The 23111-nt window shown below is 35.5% G+C and overlaps 1 protein-coding gene across 3 annotated transcripts in view; it reads right to left on the minus strand.

Annotated features, from left to right (window-relative positions):
* TLL1 (tolloid like 1) overlaps positions 1 to 23111 on the minus strand; it is a 210845-nt gene that overhangs the window by 82390 nt on the left and 105344 nt on the right. For all 3 annotated transcript variants that reach the window (XM_058720950.1, XM_058720951.1, XM_058720952.1), the window contains 2 exons: positions 13100 to 13205; positions 4889 to 5013 (listed from right to left, as the gene is read on the minus strand). In XM_058720950.1, the coding sequence (XP_058576933.1) occupies positions 4889 to 5013; positions 13100 to 13205 (231 nt within the window). The remainder of the gene's footprint in view (positions 1 to 4888; positions 5014 to 13099; positions 13206 to 23111) is intronic.

The raw sequence follows: 23111 nt of genomic DNA on the forward strand, positions 1-23111 counted from the left end.
AGGCTGTAGAGGAACTAACTAGAGAAAACACTCAGGGAAGAGTGGAAAAAATCTTGAAGTGACATAATGGAAAGGAAATTAGCCTTTATCCTACAAATAGGCAGAGCAACATTTGCATGTTAAACAGCCACTTTAGGAGCTCCCGGGTGGCTCAGTCATTTAAGCATCCGACTTAGGCTCAGGTCATGACCTCAGGTTCCTGAGTTCAAGCCCTGCATCGGGCTCTATGCTGACAGCTGGGAGCCTGGAGCCTGCTTTGGATTCTCAAAACTAAAATAAATAAACATTTTTTTTTAAAAAGCCACTTTAACAGAAACACGGCCAGAGAAATAAAGAGATGTAAGAATGGAAGCAAGAGGTGAATTAGGAGGCATTTCAGCAATCCAGACAAAAGCGGAGATTCCCTGGACTAGGGGATGTGCAAGAATGCAAGATTTTAGGAAGGCAGCAGGACTGACTCACTGCAAGAAGTGAGGGAGGAACGAGGTGAGAATGCTCACCACAGTTCTGGCTTCGGCTGCCTGAGGACCTCTGCACGGTACCATCCACGGAACTAGGAAATGTTTACAGGGAGATGAATAAATGAGGCCACGAATAAATGCGGGAAAAAATGGCTGAGTTAATTCTTTTGCATGTGGGGCAATATTTTAGCCAAGAATTGTGTATATACAAGCCTGTATAGAAGGTATATATTACCTGGAATCTCAGAAAATTAGATGAGGAACCAAGAGATTAATGTTTGGCAAACTGCCAAGAACCTTATATCAATTTTAAAGGTAAATTTAATGAAACAAATGTTTAAAGCAGTGTGAAGTTTTTAATATTCAGACTCTATGCTTGCTGAACCTGGCCTTCCATCCCTAAAACCTCCACACAAATGCGCATCCATAGACAGGGATATCCTGCACACATAGTGTGTGTGTACCAGCCCTGAGAGTTTTTAAATCTGTGAACACGGACTGTACGTGTGCTGATGTGTGAATACGTATACGCTTTTATGTAACAAAAAGATTCTAATCCTCAGAAGGCTCTTTCTTTTTACATAACCATTTATTTTATATTTTTCCTGATTTGATTATGTTACTTGACGTATTTAGTTGGGGAAGATTTACTGAGAGAATATTAGGGTTGATAGTGGGTATAAGTACTAAGTAAAAAAAAAAAAGGGGTAAAAGGGTTATGGCACTAGATAAAAACTAAATTAAGAGAAAATGCAAATGAAGACCAGTGACTGTTAAACAGTTTAGAAATAAAAAAGGAAAGGAAATCCTATGATTAGATCAAAGTAGAAAAATACACTGAGAAAATGAGAATCACAAGGAAAACAAAGAGAGAAACAATAGCACACATTACTGATTTATGAAGAGAAGAATATCCACTCCAACTCATGTGCCCTAGAGAAGATCTCCTTCAGAAGCAAACTGCTGATTACTCGCATAAAGGGAAGATGAAGAGTATAATGATAATAATAATAATAATAATAATAATAATAATAATAATAATCCACCACTACATGGGTGTATCTGGTCCTGACAGGATGTAGGATGCAAAGGATTTTAATGACAGGTGTTGAAAGCAGCATTAGTGGACATCCTTTTAGGGTTCCTTAATGCTAGAAAGACTTGGCAGCTGTCCAAACGACACAGGATTGGCCTTTGAGCAGCACTGTCCTGAAACCTAATGAATCCTGGGGTTTAGAAGCTCTCTCTTTGTTTCCCTTCTTTCCCCTTTCTGGGCCTACGTGGTCTAGCGATGGATGACCAGCTCTTATGTCAGAAGAGTGGCAGGGCTGTGAAGGATCATATTCTTTCTCTATATTAACAGTGCATAAGGAGATTGTTCTTGTCTGCTTCTAAAAGAACAAGAAATGGCAATGAAAATAATTCTAAACCAAAGGAAACGTTATCTTTGTTCCATCACCTTAAAAACACAACTTTATTCCTGAAGGGAGCTTTTTCATAATTAGTAGGCATCGACTGCATAAGTAATTCAGGTTTCACATACAAATCTAATTTATATCTTTGGCATATATATATAGACAAACATAATAATGGATTACACGTTCTTTATCAGCTAGAAAGTCTCATAAAAAACAACAGTGTATATTGTTTTAATGGAATTAGAAATACATATATTTTAATGCTGTTCATCTCTAATAGATAAAAATACATTTCCTATGTTATTAGTGGAACAGCAACAATATTTTCAGTCTGTGAATTATAACCTGCCCATTAGAAGTCTGCCCTCTTGGACCCAGGGCCCCTTGGACTTATCACAGATCATAAAAGCCACAACGTCACATATTTAAGTGTGAATCAGGTCAGCATTCCTTTCAAGATTAAACTTTTAAGGAATACCTTTATAAAATGCAGATCTAATAGAGCTTTGAGCATAAACTGATACAAAGTAAAGAGTTGGAATGGTGTAGCCAAATGCCTCTGATTGGATCTATTCACCAGCAATTTCTAACAAAAGAAAACAGGAGAAACTCCAAAGGAATATGCAGTTTTATACCTTCTTTCTGTATTAAAACCAAGACATAGCTAGGGGCACCTGGGTGGCTCAAGTGGGTTGTTTCCCACTCTTGGTTTCTCAGGTCATGATCTCAGGGTTCATGAGTTCCAGCCCTGCATCAGGCTCCATGCTGAGAGCACGGAGCTTACGTGGGATTCTCTCTCTTGCTCTGTCTCTCTCTCTCTCTCTCTGTTTGTCCCTTCCCCTGGTTGCCCTCTCTCTCTCTCTCTCTCTCTCAAAATAAATAAACTTTTTTAAAAAGTACAAATAAAAAAGACACAACCAGATTTCATTTTATAAACACTTTCTTCCCAGGTGATTCTCAAATAAGTCATCCTATTTAGTCTTCTATGTACAGTTATGAATCTTTAACATTATTCCACTGATATTCTTGGAGTTACTGGTAAACCTACTACATCAGTGTAACTTAAGTTTATTTGGCCTATATTTATACCAATATCATTAGGACTCCCCATTGTAAAGTAATGAAGAATGTTAAATACATAACCATACACAGGGCTCAAAGCTAAGGACTGCAGAGAAAGACACACACACACACACACACACACAAACAAACACACACACACACACACACTGGCCGAGAGACAGACAGAGAGAGAGAGAGAGAGAGAGAGAGAAACAGAAAGAGCAAGAGACAGAAAAAAGAGAGAGAAGGAGGGGCGCCTGGGTGGTGCAGTCGGTTGGGCGTCCGACTTCAGCCAGGTCACGATCTCGCAGTCCGTGAGTTCGAGCCCCGCGTCAGGCTCTGGGCTGATGGCTCAGAGCCTGGAGCCTGTTTCCGATTCTGTGTCTCCCTCTCTCTCTGCCCCTCCCCCGTTCATGCTCTGTCTCTCTCTGTCCCAAAAATAAATAAATGTTGAAAAAAAAAATTAAAAAAAAAAAAAGAGAGACAAGGAGGGATGTGTTTGGTGGGCATTAAACAGTCCAAGATGGGAAAAAAGTCATTCTCAAAGATTTCGTGAACTAAAAGTTAATATATTCTTAGTTTTTAATACATATATTTCTTAGCTCTGTCTTCATCATGCCATTAATAAGCAACTTGCCTTTTATATTGCTTTAAAAACACAAGATATCTTTCTCACTGATGATGGTACCTTCATGAATGTGGTTTTACTGTAGTAACAAGCCAATTTACACATTATTACTGCATCTAAAGAAAAAATAGCCTATTTATGTATGTACATAATGAAAACTTCAAGTGAAAACTATACTTATCTTCCTATTAATAACTTAAATATTTAAGACCTATAGACTTAAAATTATAGTGTCACAAATTTTTACTACTTTTTTGATTCCTACTCACTGCCTTTCTTACAATTCAGTGTGCAACGTATCTCCAGTTTGCTTCCTAAGTGTTATATATATGTATATATGTTTTTAGAGAGACAATCAAACTGGTTTTATATGTGAACTTTCTACTCATTTAAGTGCTATTAGTCACACAATTTTCCCACAAATTTTCTACACTCAAAGTTAAAAAGCATGGTACATCCAGTATTGACAGAAATTACCCAAGGATCATTCATTTCTTCTGTCACAGTGGTACCATTCACTTATAAACCCATCTTTCCTGTGGAAATTTACATTAAAAAAATAAATACCACACATACATTCATATATACATGAACCAAAATTTGGGGGAAAGCTGTGCTAACCAAAGCTAAACATATTTCTTAGAATTAGGATGTTTCAAAGGATTTTGACCATGGAGGAGGAGCCCAAAGTATGCAGTATTTCCAGTTTGGAAGCAAACCCTTTTTTCTCTCTTAGACGATTGAGTCTTGGAACATTCTTACTAACACCTTCCCTTAATCTCTTTTTCACAACTTTATCCAGTAGCAAAACATACAGTCACTCACTAACAACATGGCTAGAACTCAGTTTTTTCAAAAAAAAAGTTATAAAATTCAAACTAATAAAATTTGAATTTGTATACCATTAATGATAGTATTTGCAAGAAAAAAGATCATTTAGTACTCAATTCTGAAGTTGAAATAAAAAATATTCTTTTTACGTTGGCAAGAAAATTCAACATTTGACTATGAAATCATGCAACTATTTAATAACAACTATGAAACAATCATGCTTTTTTGCTCTTTTACTTGTTAAGTTAAAACAAATAAAACATACTATCCCTGTGCCTTAAATTTGATTTCTAGCAATTTGTTTTTAATTATATCAATGGGTGTTCCAGAGTTCTCTCATTTCATTTTATGATTAACTGACTTTGAACTGAATACGTCACTTGCCAGCATGGAGAGACACAAGTAAACAGTTCAGTAAACTGTGGCTTATTCATCTGGAAGAGCGCAATCAGGCACAATTATGGTTCTGTTTTCGTATGGTGCAATACCTGGACATCTATACAGCTTTCTTGCCTGTGCAATATCTCCTTTGCTTAAACGGGTTCGCTGACCGATTGCAGGACGTATGCCATTATCATCACGAGATGGGAGAATAGTATCCAGAAACATCCCCCTGAAAAAAATCAGAAGCAAGCCACACATAAGTCACCAAATTAAGACAATTACATTCCTTACAAGTATAAGATTATTTTTTTTTCAAAATTGTGTCAATTAAAAGGAAAAAGCATCAGTGTTGAAATTTAAATAGTGCGCCAGACTTTCAAAACATGTTCATCAAAGTAGGAAAAAAAAAAGTTGTGTTAAACTGTATACCTAGCATAAAGTCAATGATGAAATTCACTTTAATTTTGAAATTATTTTTAAAATCTAGAATTCTACATAGCTTCCCACACCCCAAGTAAACCATGGTTTTTATTTTAGTCTTTTAAGCAGATCTAAGAACCCTTGGATTACTAAATTGTAAAACAAATTTTCCTCATAGAAATCTATTTTTAAGGACAATGTATAATACATATTTTTAAGGTTACTAAGATTGTAAAAGTCAAGCAAAATATGTTATTTTTTAGTTAAATTACTAATTAACCCATGTATTCTTAGAAGTCCAAGTATCAAAGTATATATTAAAAGAACAAGAAAAAAGAAAGTGTCAAATTTTAGAAACAACAGTTTAAAGCAAAATAGTTTTTTGATAAATGCACACACAGAAAGAAAATAAAATTTTCGGGGTGCCTGGGTGGCTCAGTCGGTTAAACATCAGACTTCGGCTCAGGTCACGATCTTGCAGTTTGTGGGTTCGAGCCCCACGTCACACTCTGTGCTGACAGCTCAGAGACGGGAGCCTGCTTCGGATTCTGTGTCACCCTCTCTCTCTTCCCTTTCCTTGCTTGCACTCTCTATCTCTCTCAAAAATAAACATTAAAAAACAAACTTAGGGGCGCCTGGGTGGCTCAGTCGGTTAAGCGTCCGACTTCGGCTCAGGTCACGATCTCGCGGTCCGTGAGTTCGAGCCCCGCGTCGGGCTCTGTGCTGACGGCTCAGAGCCTGGAGCCTGTTTCAGATTCTGTGTCTCCCTCTCTAGCCCTCCCTCATTCATGCTTTGTCTCTCTCTGTCTCAAAAATAAATAAACGTTAAAAAAAATTTAAAAAAACCTTAGAAAATAAAATTTCGTGGTAAAATTAAGAGGATAAAACTAGCAATGCACCCATGATGCTAACTTAGAGACGATGAGTTGTGAGACCAAGGTCGTGATAAAACTCAACATCTTCTTAATATTCAAAACTAAAAATTCTGAATATACTGCACTAAAGATAATGTTAATTTTGCAATGAATATCAACATTTATAGCTCTAAAGGAAGAACTGAGCTTAAAAGTTAGAGTGGGAAACTATTCCAGTAGTAAGAAGGATTTCAAAAAAAGAAAAGCTTTCTATAAAAGTATTTGAAATTAGTTTTTTTTTTTATTATTCTAGGGAGAGAGAGAGAGAGAGAGCAAGAGCAGGGGAGGGACAAAAAGGGGAGGGAGGGAGAGAGAGAGAGAGAGAGAGAGAGAGAGAGAGAGAATCCTAAGCAGGCTCCATGCTCAGTGCAGAGCTCAACACGGGGCTCAACTGCATGTGGGATCATGACCTAAGCCAGATTCAAGAGTTGGAAGCTCAGCCAACTGAACCATCCAGGTGCCCCAAAAGTATTTGAAATTAAGAAATACAATTGTAAAAAAAAAAATTTAAATAAGATGAAAGACATGATACGCCTTTCCAAAACTTTAATGAATACATTGTATATTAAATACAAGTTAAAGGAAATTTCACCTCTACTTATTCTTTCCTTTAGGGAATACTAACTAAGCACTGTTGTAAGTCTGGATTTATAGCCTTTAATAAACATTTATGATTCTCACATTTTAGTGTGGGGTGAGAGACATTAAACAAAAGATTGACAACTGAGATAGTGACAGGTACTATGGAGAAAAAGAAGTGAAGATGGATATTGATTACCCAGTGATGGGGTAGCTTTTAAACAGTGAGATCAAAGGAAAACTCACTTGGAAGTTGACAAATTGGGCAAACATGAAGGGAGTGAAGGCGGGGGCATTGTGGGTAAATGGGAGTAGAGACTTCCAGAGAGAAAAACCAGGAAATTCAACGGCTGAGAGATGGGAGGATCCTTAAAGTGTTTGAGTGTCACACAGATAATGTGACTCTTGGCCTGAGGAAAACTGTTAATATTTGGAAGATGGTAAACAGAGGAGTGACATGATCTGTGAGTATTTTATGACTAACCTCTCTGGCTCCGAGGTCAGGGTAGTGATCTTTTAGATAAAACCTGGATAACGCAAATAGAGAATGGAACTCTATAAATTTAAGTATCTATAGAACGCCACACGCATACTGCCTGAGATAAAAGTAGGGAGGGAAACTAATGATTTATGGGAGTTGACTAGCAAAAGTGAGAGCTTGCACATACTTCATTAGATGCAACTACAGCTAGGCCAGTGCAATTGAAGGGGAAGTAGAGCTACGAAATAGGGTAGCATTGAGAAAAGCCATTCTTCAACTACACTTCATGAATCAACATATACATTCAATAGGGTAAGTCCAAATTAGTGAAGGGCTGCCATTTCTGTAGTACTTCAGCACCAACAAAGTATTCACTATTTTCTATTTCTAAAAACAGATTTGTAATCCTTAAAGGTTGATTTTTTCCAGTTTTCAAAACAGTTCAACTTGAAAAGGTCAAGGACATCTTGGCATGGATATATTCAAACTCAGACAACAGAGTGATGAATTTTGACTTCTTCTCTCTACTGAGGTAAACTCTCATTCAGAAGGTGTAAGTCACCATTTCTTTTGTTCTTTCTTTGTGGCAGGAAGTTAACAATTCTCTCCCTCCACATCCACGCCATTAAGTAATGCAGGCTCTTCCTGACTATCCTCAGTGAGGCACTATCAATAGGCCAGAGACAGATTACAAAAGGCTTCACATACTAATCTTCACTGGCTCCATCTACATGAGAAGAGTGAATGAGCTATGCTTTTTAAAGAAACTTTGTAAAATTTTGTAATTTTTTTATTAATGAAAAATGGGCAATCCCAGTTAACAAGCCTCTATATTCCAAATTACCCACGCATATAAAGATCCCATTTATCTAGTCCTATTCTCCCTAAAAGTAAGTACCCAAATCTGCTGATGGGCTACATTCATGAAAACAACTAAAACTTTTACAGACTCCCTGGATCCAGAATAGAAAAAATATATAAAATTTCAAATATGTGCATTAATAGAATGAAGAACAAAAAACCACATGTTCATATAACTGATGTAGAAAACTCATTGACAAAATTCACACCTTTCAAGATAAAAACTTTCAATGAACTAGGAATAGAAGGAAACCATCTCAACATAAAGACCATGAATGAAAAACCTACAGCTAACATCATACTCAGCAGTGAAAAACTGAGTTTTTCATCTAAGATCAAGAACAAAGCAGAAATGTCCACTCTCACCACTTCTATTCAACATAGTATTGGAAGTTGTAGCCAGAGCAATTAGGCAAGAAAAAGAAGTAAAATAAGAAAGAAAGAATTGAAATCTTTTTGCAGATCATATAATCCTATATGTAGAAAACCTTAAGGAGTCCACAAAAAAAGTTAGAACTAATAAATTCAGCAAAGTTGAATAAATTCATTCAAACTGAACACACAAAAATCAGTTGCAATTCCATACAATAACAATGAACAATCTGAAAAGGAAATTAAGAAAAACAATTCCAGGGGCATCTGGGTGGCTCAGGCGGTTGTGTCTGACTTCAGGTTATGATCTCACAGTTTGTGAGTTCGAGCCCCATGTCTGTCAACACAGAGCCTGGAGCTTACTTCAGATTCTGGGTCTCCCTCTCTCTGCTCCTCCCCCACTTTTGCTCTGTCTCTGTCTCTCTCTCTCTCAAAAAGCTGAATAAACATTAAGAACTTAAAAAGAAGAAAGAAAAAAAATCCATTTAAAATACCATCAAAAAGAATAAAGTACTTAGGAATAAGCCCAACCAAAAAGGTGAAAGACTTCTAAATTAAAACTACAAAACATTGTTGAAAGAAATTAAAGAAGACAAAAATAAATGGAAAGACATTCCATTCTTATGGATGGCATGGACATTCCATGCTTAATTTGTTAAAATGTCCACATGACACAAAATGATCTATAGATCCAGCACAATCTCTATCAAAACCCAATATAATTTCTTGCAGAGACAGAAAAACAGACCCAAAATTCATATGGAATTTCATAAAACCTCAAATAGTTAAAAATTTTGAAAACAACAAAGTTGGAAGACTCACACATTGTGATTTCAAAACACATTATTAAGCTAAAGTAATCAAAGCAGTGTGTTACTGGTATAAAGACAGACCTATAGACCAATGGAACAGAGTAAGAATCTCAGAAACAAACCCTAGTAAATATAGCAAATAATCTTCAACAAGGGTGCCAAAAACACTCAATCAGAAATATACATTTTTTTTTCAATAAACAATACTGGGAAAACTGAATATCCACATAAAACAATAAAGTTAGGCAATTATTTAAGCTATATAAAAAGTTAACAATAGATTAATAAATAAATAATAATCTATTGTTTATTTTAATCTATTTTATTTAATCTATTTTAATAATAAATAAAATAAAAATAGATTAAAGACCTAAACACAAATCCCAAAACTATAAAAATCCTAGAAGAAAATAGTGGAAACCCTTCAAGACATAGAATCTGGCAATAATTTCTTGGATATGACACTAAAGCACAGTTAACAAAAGCAAAATCAGGTAAGTGGGACTACACAAATAAAAAAAAACTACTATGCAGCAAAGATGAAAAAAGGAAAATATTTGCAAATTATATATCCAATAAGGAGCCAGAATGTATAAAGAACTCCTACAATTCAACAACAAAAAATGAATAATCTGACTTTAAGATGGCCAAAAGAATTGAATAGACATTTCTCCAAAGACAATACACAACTAGAAAGCACACGAAAGGATACTCAACATCATTAATCATCAAAGAAATGAAAATCAAAACCGCAATGAAACATCAAGTCATACCCATTAGGATGGCTACTATTTAAAAAGAGAAAAAAAAAGAGACAATAACACATGTTGGTAAGGATATGGATTAATTGGAACACTTTGTGTACTGCTGTGGGATTGTGAAATGGTGCAGCTACTATAGAAAACATGATGAAGTTTCTTCAAAAAATTAAAAATAGAACTACCATATGATCCAGCAATCCTACATCTGGGTATATATGCAAAATAATTGAAAACAGGATTTGGCAAAGATATTTGCATACTCATATTGATAACAGTACTATTCACAATAGCCAACAAGTGGAAGCAACTCAAATGTCTATCAGTGGATGAATAGATAAACAAAACATGGTATATACATACAATGGAAAATTATTCAGCCTTGAAAAGGAAGGAAATCCTTTCACATGCTACAACTTGGATAAACCATGAAGACATCATGCTAAATGAAATAAGCCAATCACAAAAGGACAAATACTGTATGATTCTACTTAATGAGGTATCTAAAGTATCCAAGTTCATGGAAACACAAAGTGGAATGGTAGTCACCAGGGGCTGGCAAGAGGGGAAATGGGGCATTATTGTTTAATGGGCACTGGGTTTCAGTTTTGCAAGATGAAAAAGTTCCAAACATCCGTTTCACAACCACGTGAATAGACTTAACATCACTAAGTGTACACTAAAAAATAGTTAAGATTGCAAATTTTATGTTCAGTGTCTTTTAACACACACACACGCACACACACACACACACACAGAGCTTCAAATACTTTGGAGGTGGTGGCTAAGAACTGTGACAACTAATTTTTCTCCTGGAATTCATTTTTTCTTTAATTTTTTTTTAACATTTATTTATTTTTGAGACAGAGAGAGACAGAGCATGAATGGGGGAGGGTCAGAGAGAGGGAGGCACAGAATCTGAAACAGGCTCCAGGCTCTGAGCTGTCAGCACAGAGCCCGACACGGGGTTCGAACCCACGGACCGTGAGATCATGACCTGAGCCGAAGTAGGCCGCTTAACCGACTGAGCCACCCAGACGCCCCTGGAATTCAGTTTTTAAATATATGTACAAGTTAGTAAACATTCTCTTTAAAGATCAAAACAATAAAATAAGGTGAATTGCATCAACTCTTCTCACAGGTAGATATAGTTACTTTCACTCTAAGTTCACTGGGAAGACTGAATAGGATAATTTTGGAAGAATAAGACAAATAATGGGTCAAGACTGGCTGGCATGCAGCACCATGGTGTGGGGGGTGGGAGCGATGGACTTCAGGCAGCAAGAGCAGGATGGCTTATGGAAAAGAAGAAAAAGAAGCAATTTAAACATGTAAAAGAAATGCAGAATGAGAGGAAATATATATTTTAGACTTTGGTATAGATTCATCATCTATAAAAGACAGAAAGAATGAATTATTTTCTCCTCTTTCCACTACCTCCTATGTTGCAAAGAATCAAAAGTCAGTTTAGGTCTAAATAATATAATACACCAACATACGAGAGGTGCCTTGGCTGAACTGGGACCCAAATCCCATTTGTTACATGTTTCTATGGAAAATTCAAGTCCAAACACTGGTCTAAAAATAAAGTTTTATAACTCTTTGAGATTAATTTTAGGCCAAATTTATGGGTGTATTTCTACCAAAACTTAAATTCAATTCCAAAAACAACATATATATTATATATATATTATATCTGTATAATATATATATACACACACACACACAGTATATAAATATATAAACTACAGATATAAACTATATATATGTATATATACACACCAGTAGAAAATAATTATTAAATACGGTGAATAATTACTAAAATACAGTTCACACTCAATTTTTTAAATAATATAATTTTGTCTTTTTAAAGGAGCATAATTTAAAAATTTATCTAAGTATTAAAGGCTTATTGACACATCATTCTTTACTTTTTATTAAGAATTATTTTAGGGGGCACCTGGCCGGCTCAGTTGGTGGAGCATGGGACTCTTGATTTTGGGGTTGTAGGTTCAACCTACAATGTGGGCATTGGGGTGTAGAGATTACCTAAAAAAAATAAAAATCTTTAAAAAATTAAATATTTTTTAAAAAAAGGATTTATTTTTAAAAGACAGGGGTATTAATTTGAATTTTTTATCTCCTTTCTGACCCTGTCCTTAGAAACAGATGTTTGAGGGGCATCTGGGTGGCTCAGATGGTTAAGCATTGTACTCTTGCCTTTGGCTTAGGTCATAATCTCACGGTTTGTGGTTTTGAGTCCTGCGTCTTCTTTCTCTCTCCTCCTCTGCCCCTCCCCCCCAAAATAAATAAACTTAAAAAAAATTAAAAAAAAGAAATAGATGTTAGATGAATTGTGAAGTGGACATAAGTGGACACAAAGAATGAGTTAGAATGGACATGTGAGTGTAAAATGAGCATAAATGGGGAAAGGGGATGATTTCAATGATTTGACAGATCTAAATTCCTTACCTGGGAACTATTTGCTCGATGACGTCATCTTTAGAATAAAGTTATTGAAACCTAAATTTATTGCGTTCTTTAAAAATAGCATTAAATCTTTAATGAAATGAATTTAAAGGTTAATAAGTGGTGAAATTCTAAATTACATGAGGCAAAATATCTTCATAATATGTTCTTTGAGAATTAAATTAGCTAAGCACCTTTCAAGCATAACTAGTAGTTGAGCAATAGAAAATATACAGTAGAGAACACAACTTAAATAGAGAATAAACATTCCAACTCAACAACCAAGTACCCTATGTGATTTGTGAATGCCTAAGTTTCCTTAAATGATGCTATGCCAATTTAAAATACTGATTGGTTTAATAATCATTTTCATTGGACTTTTAAAATTGACTTAGGAATATAAAATAGTTTTAATTAATTCATACCATTTTAATTTTTAATCTAAATGTATGTATTTGATAGGAAATGTGAAAACATGTTTTTAAAATCTCAAATGCTGGTGTTGGCTATAAACCTTAATTGAGTATTTTTGTACTTGAGGGCAACAGTATTTGAAAGAGCTTCAAGTTCTAATGTTAAGCATAGCTTTGTCAGGAGCCACACGGAGGAAAGGAATTAAAAGTCAAAAGGTATAACCTGAGACTCCAACCTTGAGAAGGTGTTCCTGGCATAGTGCATGATACTGTCAAAATCGTATCTTTCTCCAAGTGAGTTTACTTCTCCAGGCTCCATCTTCAGAAAATTGTATTCTTGACCTAAGAAACATTTCAGAAGCCTTTTAGCAGACAGAGACAAGAACAGAAGAGCCCCTCCTAAGCCTGCATCTGCTTTTTACTAAATGCAAGTTGCAGCTAAATGCGAACACCCAGGTATGTGCAAAAGTATGCATGCTGTTTTCACTTAACATCACGTTGAAACATTAATACTGGATTTCATTAATAAGTCAATTTGGGGGGAAAAAGGTGGATTATCAAAAACATACTTTGGATTGTTTTGCATGTATATGCTTTATGTTCTTATAAATACTTTTTTTTTTTAATCTCACTGCTTTTTTCAACACTGCAGGAATGATTACAAAAAGTTACATCGTTACCAAATGGGACTCCACTTTCTCTTAGGACTACATTTTCCAAGATCAACAAAAATTATCTTTTGCTTTAGAGTCTTTCTCTGAAACACTGAGAAAAATATAAAAAGAGTATTTGCGTGTACACATAACACTGCAGGCTTTAGCTATGTGACTTTGTCACTAAAGGCAAAAACAATAGCAGCAGATTTCACTCAGAATTGAAACAAGATTCTCTCTGATGAATCCATTCCAACCTCTACTTGGAGGGTGTTTTTGATCAGGAAGAATATGCTTGAGAACTTAATAATTTCTTTATTTTTGCTTTACTTTTCACAACTGTTATTTTAACTTCTGGACATTTTCCTTTTAATAGGTTTCTCAACTGGTTGTTTATATCTGTATTGTTACACGGTTTCTTGAAATTTGAAAATAACAGACTTAGATTTGTACATCCATGGCAGTTGTTCCAGAAACAGAGAATTTCCTCAGATAGAGATGAGAACTCAGTGACTCTGTTTTCATAATTTCAGTAGCCGAAGACAGCTGCTTTAGGGGCTCACGTAACTTAAAAAGCTTTGAAAGATCAAAATGTAAAGGTGAGCTCCTAGAATTCCAAATTCAAGGTTCCAACTTAAAATGGAACAACACTCATCTAACTAGGTTTTTATTCCACTCATCTAACTAGGTTTGTATTCTAGATTACAACACTCATCTAACTAGGTTTTTATTCCAACTGCCATATTACTATGCAAAATATAAATATCACATTAATAAAATTTTCCAAACGACAATAAAGAAATAGAGTGATACCAAAGTATAGTATGTCTTCTGCATGTGATAAGGAAAAGTGGTGTGCTCAACACTGACGATTAAAGAATCATCCTAAAGTGACAGAACCCAAGTCCCAGACTAAAGTGTTTTGGTCTATCTTTCAATTAATTCACACATTAGCTAGTTTTTAATGAACTAACCAGCTTGTACAGTGAAATATGTTCCACAAGTCTCTGATGTGCCTATTTGTACTATAACTATTTTCAGGAAATACTCTGTATTCTTGCCAACCTCTCACAGAAGCAACTGTTAAAACTCTCTTCTTCATAAGGAATAAGTATGTTTCAACATATCCACTTCTGAGGTGAGGTTTTCATAAAGCTATGGAGTTGATTTTATAGATACTAATCTATGCCCAGTAGAGAGTGGAGATTTCAAATTCAAGCACACTATGGGAAGATATTCTCTGGTTAAAGCAAAATGCTTCACAAAAATTTCTGAAAGTGGAACAGTAAGCAACTTTAGTCATAGATTCTGAGGCATATAACTGAGCACTTAACATGCAGGTGACTCAGTGTTTTGTGCTAAATAAAAACAATATAACCATACATGGTCCAAATAAAGAAAGCTGAACTTATTTCATGAATAAAGGGAAGAAGACCAGAGATACAGAGAACCAGGGGAACTCACCCTAAACAATTAAAAAAAAAAAAAGATGATGAACCTTGTTCTTGAAGGCATATTCTAAAATGGATTAAAGTGGGGCACCTAGACGGCTCAGCTGGTTAAGCATCTGACCCTTGGTTTCAGCTCGGGTCATGATGTCATAGTGATTTCAGTTCAGATCATGATCTCGCGGTTCATGAGTTCAAGCCCTGCATTGGGCTTTGCGCTGACAATGCAGAGCCTGCTTGGGATTCTCTCTTCCTCTCTCCCTCTCTCTCCCCACTGCTCTTTCTCTGCCCCTCCCCTGCTTATTCTCTCTCTCTTTCTCAAAATAAATAGAGAAACTTAAAAATAAATAAATAAATAAATAAAATGGATTGAAGTAATACAATCCTTGTAACAATCTGGTTCCTATTGTAGTTACTAATTTTGCATATAAATGTGAGGCTAAAGTCTGCACTTATTAGACATTGCCCTTGAATAACAGTTGATCTTAAGTTTCTGAGCCAGAGCAAGTCATAAATTTGTTGAAGATTAATCTCCAGCATGAACTCTTTCATGCTAGAATTGCCCTGCTTCACTAGTTCCAAATACTCAGAAAATCTCACACAATAAATTCTTTATTTTCCATTTGCCTGAATGTTGAGTCACCCAGAGTATGAATAGCCATAATTTCCTAAGCACTGTGTTAAGTATTATACATTTATATACTACTTACATATTTCTTGCTTGTTTTAAATACATCCTTATGTTAAAACAGAGTCCTATTATTAAGAGTAAGAATCATTCTTGAAAGTTACTTCCTTTATAAGATGTTTTCTCCATGTAATAAAAGAAACCTAATAGCTATGGTTAACAGCAAACTTCTCATTAATTGATAGTTGAAATCATTTCCCAAAATATTGTCTCCTTTTTATTTCTTTCTTAATGATATAAAGTAAGATGAACTTTGATAGCTGGCTCAGGCATTTGAGCCTCCTATATTGGGAGTAAACGTTTGCTTTGCTTCTCCTTGATAATCAACACTACAAATGATTTCATCATTTTTTAAACTGATGTACAATTGACATACAATATTATATTAGTTTCACGTGTACAACATAGTGATTAGATGCCTGTATACACTGCAAACTGGTCACCACAATAAATCTAATCACCATCAATCACCATGCGGAGTTAATAAAATGCTGACTGAATTCCCTGTGTGGTACATTACATCTCCATGACTTACTTATTTTATAACTGGAAGTTTATACTTCTTGATTCTGTTTACCTACTTCATATCCCCAAATCCGCTCTCCTTTGGCAACCACCACTCTATTCTCTGTATCTATGAATCTCAGTTTTGTTCTGGTTTATGCGTTTGTTAGTTTTGTTTTTTAGATTCCAATTAGAATTGAAATCATGCGGATTTGTCTTTCTCTGACTTATTTCACTTAGCATAATACCCTCAAGGTCCATCAATGTTGTCACAAATGGCAAGATTTCATTTTTCATGACTGAGTAATATACCTGTGTGTGTGTGTGTGTGTGTGTGTGTGTGTGTGTGTGTGTGAGAGAGAGAGAGAGAGAGAGAGAGAGAGAGAGAGAGAGAGGTCTTCTTTATTCATTCATTTATTGACGGATGGATACTTAAGTTGTTTTCCTATTTTGACTACTGTGGATAATGCTGCAATGAAGACAGGGATGCATATATCTTCTTGAATTGGTGATTTTGTTTTCTTTGCATAGATACCAAGAAGTGGAATTGTTGGATCATATGGTAGTTCTATTTTTAATTTATTGAAGAACCTCCATCCTGTTTTCTATGGTATCTTCACCAGTGCATGAAGACTCCCTTATCTCCACATCCTTCCAAGACTTGTTATCTCTTGTCTTTTTTATAAAAGCTGTTTTAACAGGTATGAGATGATATCTGATTGTAGTTTTATTTTGCATTTCCCTGATGATTAATGATGTTGAACATTTTTTCATGTGCCTGTTGCCTATCTGTATGTCTTCTTTGGAAAAATGTCTATTCAGAGCCTCTGTCCATTTTTTAATCAGATTATATTTTGTTATTAAGTTGTATGAGTTCTTTATATATTTTGGGTGCTAATAACCCCTTATCAGATATATGATTTGCAAATGTCTTCCCATTCAGCAAGTTGCCTTCCATTTTACTGATGGATTCTTTCACTATGCAGAAGCGTTTTAGTTTGATGTAGACACATTTATTTTTCCTTTTATTACCTTGCATTTGGAATCAGATCAAAAAAAAAAAAACAAACATTGCTAAGCCTAAAGTCAAAGAGCTTACTGCCAATGTTTTCTTCTAGGAATTTTATGGTTCCAGGTCTTACATTGGACTTTAATCTATTTTGAGTTAATTTTTGTGAATGGTGGAAGATAGTGGTCCACTTTCATTCTTCTGCATGTAGCTGTCCCGTTTTCCCAGCACCAATTATTGAAGAAACTATCCTCTCCTCATTGCATTGTTCTTGCTCCTTTTGCTATATATTAATTGATCACATATGTTTTAGTTTATTTCTAGGCACACTATTCTGTTCCACTGATCTATGAGGCTGTTTTTAAGCCAGTACCATACGGTTTTGATTACTGTAATTGCGTAGTATAGTTTGAAATCAGGGAGCATGATACTTCTGGTTTTGTTTTTTCTTTCTCAAGATTGCTTTGTCTATTCAGAGTCTATTACGACTCCATACAAATTTTAGCATTATTTGTTCTAGGTCTCTAAAAATTGCCATTAGAATTTTCATAGGGATTGCACTGAATCCGTATATTACTTTGGGTAGCATGGATATTTAATGATATTAATCCTTCAATCCATGAACATGGAATATGTTTTTACTTATCTGTGTTTTCCTCAATTTCTTTCATTAGTGTCTTACTAGTTTCCAGTATACAAGTCTTTCACTCCTCTGGTTAAAGGAGGTATTCCAAGGTATTTTATACCATCTGATGCAATCATAACTGATTGTTTTCTTGATTTCTCTTTCTGATAATTTATTAGTGTATAGAAATACAATAGTTTTATATATTAATTTTGTATTCCACAAAATTTACTGAATTCATTTATTGGCACCAGAAGTTATTTTGGTGGAGCCTTTAGTTTCCTACAAATAGCATCATGTCATCTATAAACAGTGGCCATTTTACTTCCTTTCCAAATTGTATGCCTTTTACTTCTTTTTCTGATCGAACTACTGTAGCTAGAACTTCCAATAGTATTTTGAATAAAAGTGCCAAGTGTCTTGCTCCTGACCTTACAGGAAACACTTTCAGTTTTTCACCACTGAGTAAGATATTAGCTGTGATTTTGTGATATACGGTCTTTATTATGTCAAAGTACATTCCCTCTATACCCACTTTGTTGAGAGTTTTTATTATAAATAGATGTTGAATTTTCTCAAGTGCTTTTTCTGTATCTTTTTAATTGATCATATGATTTCTATGTTTTGTGGGGTTTTATGTTTCCAATTATTATTTTTTAATATAATTTATTGTCAAATTGATTAACATACAGTGTGCTTTTGGTTTTGGAGGTAGATTCCCGTGATTCCTCGCTTACATACAACACCCAGTGCTCATCTCAACAAGTGCCCTCCTCAACGCCAATCACCCATTTTCTCCTGATTTTTATATTTTGTTAATGTGGTATATCGCATTGGTTAATTTGCACGTTTGAGCCATCCTTGCATCCCTGGAATAAAATGCACTTGATCATAGTGTATGATCCTTTTAATGGATTATTTTGGTTTATTAATATTTGCTAATACTTTACTGGGGATTTTTGCATCTATATTCATCAGGGATATTGGCCTGTAATTTTCCTTTTTTGTGCTGCCCTTGTCTGGTTTTAGTATTAGAGTAATGCTGAATTTGTAAAATGAGTTCAGAAGCATTTCATCCTCTTCAATTTTTTGGAATAGTTTGAGAAGGATAGGTATTACATCTTCTTTGAATATTAAGTAGAATTTACCAATGAAGCATTCTGGTCCTGGACTTTTGTATTTTGGGAGTTTGTAGTTACTAATTCAATCTCTTTATACGTAATTAGCATGTTCAGGTTTTCTATATTCTTATGATTCAGTCTTGAAAGATTGTATGTTTCTAGGAACATAACTAATTCTTCTAGGTCACCCTATTTGCTTACCTATAATTGTTCATATTAGTCTAATGATCCTTTGCATTGCTATGGTATCAGTTGTTACTTCTATTTCATTTCTAATTTTATTTATTTGAGCCTTCTCTTTTTCCTGGTGAGCCTAACTGAAGGTTTATCAATTTTACCTTTTCAAAGATCTAACTTTTAATTTCATTGATCTTTTCTATTATCTATTAAGTTCTATTCCATTTATTATTTCCTTTCTTCTACTAACTTTGGCTTCATTTGTTCTTTTTCTAGTTCCTTTGGGTGTAAAGTTAGATTGTTTATTTGAGCTTTTTTTTTTTTTGGTTTCTTGAGATAGGCCTGTATTGCTATGAACTTAACCTCTTATAATCACTTTTACTGCATTCCATAGATTTTGGTATATCATATTTCTATTTTCCTTTGTATCTAGGTATTTTTTAATTTCTCTTTTAAATTCTTCAGTGACTCAGTGGAGAAAATACCTTTTTTCCATTCCTTCACTTTCAGTCTGGTGTCCTTAGTTCTTAAGTGAGTCTCTTATAGGCAACATATAGGTGAGTAGTTTTTAAAATATTCAGCCACTTTATATCTTTTGATGGGAGTATTTAGTCCATTTACATTTAAAGTAATTATTGATAGGTATGTACTTATTGACATCTTGTTGACTGTTTTCTGGCTGATTTTGTAATTCCTCTCTGTTCCTTTCTTCTTGTCTTTCTTTTTATCCTTGTGGTTTGATATCTTTCCTTAGTGTTATATTTAGATTCCTGTCTCATTTTCTTTTGGGTATTCACTATAAGTGTTTGCCTGTGGTTACTGTGAGATTCACATATAACATCCTATGTATATAACAGTCTAATTTAAGTTGATAGCAACTTAAATTTGAATACATTCTCAAACTACATTCTTACTCCCCCCCGCCCATGTTTTGCTTTTGATATCACATTTTCAATCTTTTTATTTTATGTACCTTTGAACTGATTATTATAGCTAATCTATCTTTTTCTTTTGACCTATTTCATACTAGCTTTATCAGTTATTAACCTGTTACCTTTACTATACATTTTCTTTTCCCAGTGACATTTTTACTTTTTATGTTTTATTGTCATTAATTACCATCAGTACTTTTCTATTTAAAGAAGTCCTTTTAGGGGTACTTGGATGGCTCAGTCAGTTAAGTGCCTGACTTCAGCTCAGGTCATGTTCTCATGGTTTGTGAGTTCAAGCACCACGTCAGGCTCTGTGCTAACAGCTCAGAGCCTGGAGCCTGCTTTGGATTCTGTGTCTCTCTGTCTCTCTGCCCTCCTCCATTCATGCTCTGTTTCTCTCCCTCTCTCTCAAAAATAAATAAACATTAAAACAATTTAAAAAAGAAGTCCTTTTACAGTTTCTTGTAAGTCTGGTTTAATGGTTATGGATTCCTTTAAAGTTTTGCTTGTCTGGAAAACTCTCTCTCCTTCAATTCTGAATGATAACTTTGCTTGGTAGAATATTCTTGGTTGGAAGGTTTCCCACCCACCCCACCCCCCACTCCTTTCAGTATTTTGAATAGGTCATGCCACTCTCTTCTGTTCTGCTAAAGTTTCTTCTAAAAATTCTGCTGATGGCTTTATGGGATTTCCCTTGTATGTAACAAGCTTTTTTCCCTTGCTACTTTTAAGATTATCTCTTTGTATTTAACTTTTGATGTTTTAATTAGAAGGTGTCTTGGTGTGGACCTCTTTGGGTTCATCTTATTTGAAACTCTATGGGCTTCCTGGAGCTGAATGTCTGTTTCCATCCCCAGATTAGGGAAGTTTTCAGCCATGATTTCTTCAGATAACCTTTCTGTTCCTTTCACTCTCTTCTCTTTCTGGGACTCCTATATGCAGATACTATTCTAATTAATGTTGTCCCATAAGTCCCTCAAGATATTCCACCTTTTTAAATTCTTTTTTCGTTTTGCTACTCTGAGTTCCATTGCTTTGTCTTTCAATTCACTGATCCATTCTTCTGCTTTATCCAATCTACTGTTGAACCCCTTTAGTGTATTTTTCATCCATTATTGTATTCTTCAACCCTGTAACTTCTATTTGGTACTTTCTCATATTTTCTTTGTTTAAGTTCTCATTGTATTCATCCATTCTTCTCCCTGGTGAAGTGAGCAACGTTCTGGCCATTACTTTGAACTTTTTATCTGGTAGACTATGTATCTCTGTTTCATTAAGATCATTATCTGAGGTTTTGTCTTGTCTTTCATTTGAAATATATTCCCCTGTCTCATTTTGCCTCTTCTGTATTTGTTCCCGTGTATGAGGCAGAACAGCTACATCTCCCAGTCTCAAAGAACAGGCTTTGTGTAGAAGATGACCCATGAGGCCCAGGAGCAAAATCCCCTTGGCTATCAGAGCCAGACACTCCAAGGTATCCCCTGTGTGGGGTACATGCACCCCTCAGCGGTGGCAGAGCCACAGCCATGGCTGTGAGGTGCTTGCCCGGCTGTGGTATGGCTATGGCACAGGAGGGGTAGGGCATTTGCCTAGCTGTGGTAGATCTGTGGTTTGGGAGGGAAAGCCTCTTGTCTGGCTGACTGTGACATGGTTCTGGTGTGGGGAAGGATGCTCTCCCAGCTGGCTGTGGCATAGCTGAGGCACGGTGAGGGGGTCTGCGCCTACCTGCACAAGCAGGTTAGACAGAGATTGCTAAAATGGCACCCACCAGTGTCAGCAGTAGCAAGGAGAAAGAGATTGAAAAAAATGGCACCTACCACTCCTTCTGTCCCTGGAGAGTCTCAACACATTCCTTCCTGTCTAGTGGTCACTTTACGATTAGTCATTGGCTCTGCTTCACATAAGGACTAGGTGCTTTTCAAGCTGCTGTTTTTGCACTGGGTCATAGGGTGCGTGAGTCTGCATGTGAGCCCCTTAAAGGCAGGTTCTCCGTTCCTTCCAGTTCTATTCTTCTCCTGGATACAATCCCTCATGGTTTTATATGTTTGGGGGGCTCATCTTTCCCGTGCAGGACCCAAAGGTTGAGGTGTCTGATGTAGGGCCCAAACCCCTTGCTCCACAGGGGGAAGTGCTGTACTTCTGATATCTCTTCTGATTAGGCGTCATCATGCCTAGAACTGGATTTTTTGGCAGCAGGTATGTCTCCACCTCTCCTACCCTATCTCCATGTGGGTCTTTAATCCTTTGTTGGAGAGTCCCTGTTCATCTAGTTATCAAGATATTTTCAGAGAAAGTATTCCACGCATAGCTGTCATTTGTTGTGTCCATGGCAGGAAGTGAGTTCAGGATATTCTTAGACTGCCATCTGGAACCACCCTCTCCTCTTCTCCTACTTTATCAGTCTTGAAATGACCTCTTCCCTAGGACATCATATTCAATGATTTTTCTTCTACCTTTTAGACCAAACCTTACTGGTCTTTGGGGGGATTTTTTGCCATCTCCTACTTTCTATCCTCAGGTGTATTTTCCTCTCCCTTCAATATTTCCCTAGACAGTCAAAGCTACCATCAAATTTCCTTCTCTAGATACAGGCTGAAGTTTAGACTCACTTTTCCTTTGTGTACTAACCACTTCCATTTGGATAATCCAATGGCTTCTCAAAATCAAGGATTTGCTAAATAAAATCATTATCTGTCTTTCTCACTCTAAAAATTATGTTGCTTTATCCATATTTCTTCCTTCATTTGATGATGTCACCATTCATCCTGTTGCCTAAAAATAAATCCTTGAAGATTTTCCTTCCTATGTTGGTGTTCCTCTTAAAATATATTTGAAAGGTCATTGCCTCTTATTCTTCTTGAACTGCACTTCCTTGACTGAAGACTTAGTCATCTCTTACAAGTTACTTATTTAATCTTCTTATAGGTTTCCTTAACTTAAGTTCATCCTCCCCACCTCAACTTTCCCATCCTCAGTTAAGGATCTCAAAGCTGAAAGAATTCTTTTTTTTTTATCTTTTTTTTTAAAAAATCAGAACTTGTTCTGCTTTCAATCATCAATTATTCTCAGTAGCTAAAAGATAAAATCCGGG

This window comes from Neofelis nebulosa, chromosome 3, assembly GCF_028018385.1.
Source record: "Neofelis nebulosa isolate mNeoNeb1 chromosome 3, mNeoNeb1.pri, whole genome shotgun sequence".
Taxonomy (NCBI): domain Eukaryota; kingdom Metazoa; phylum Chordata; class Mammalia; order Carnivora; family Felidae; genus Neofelis; species Neofelis nebulosa.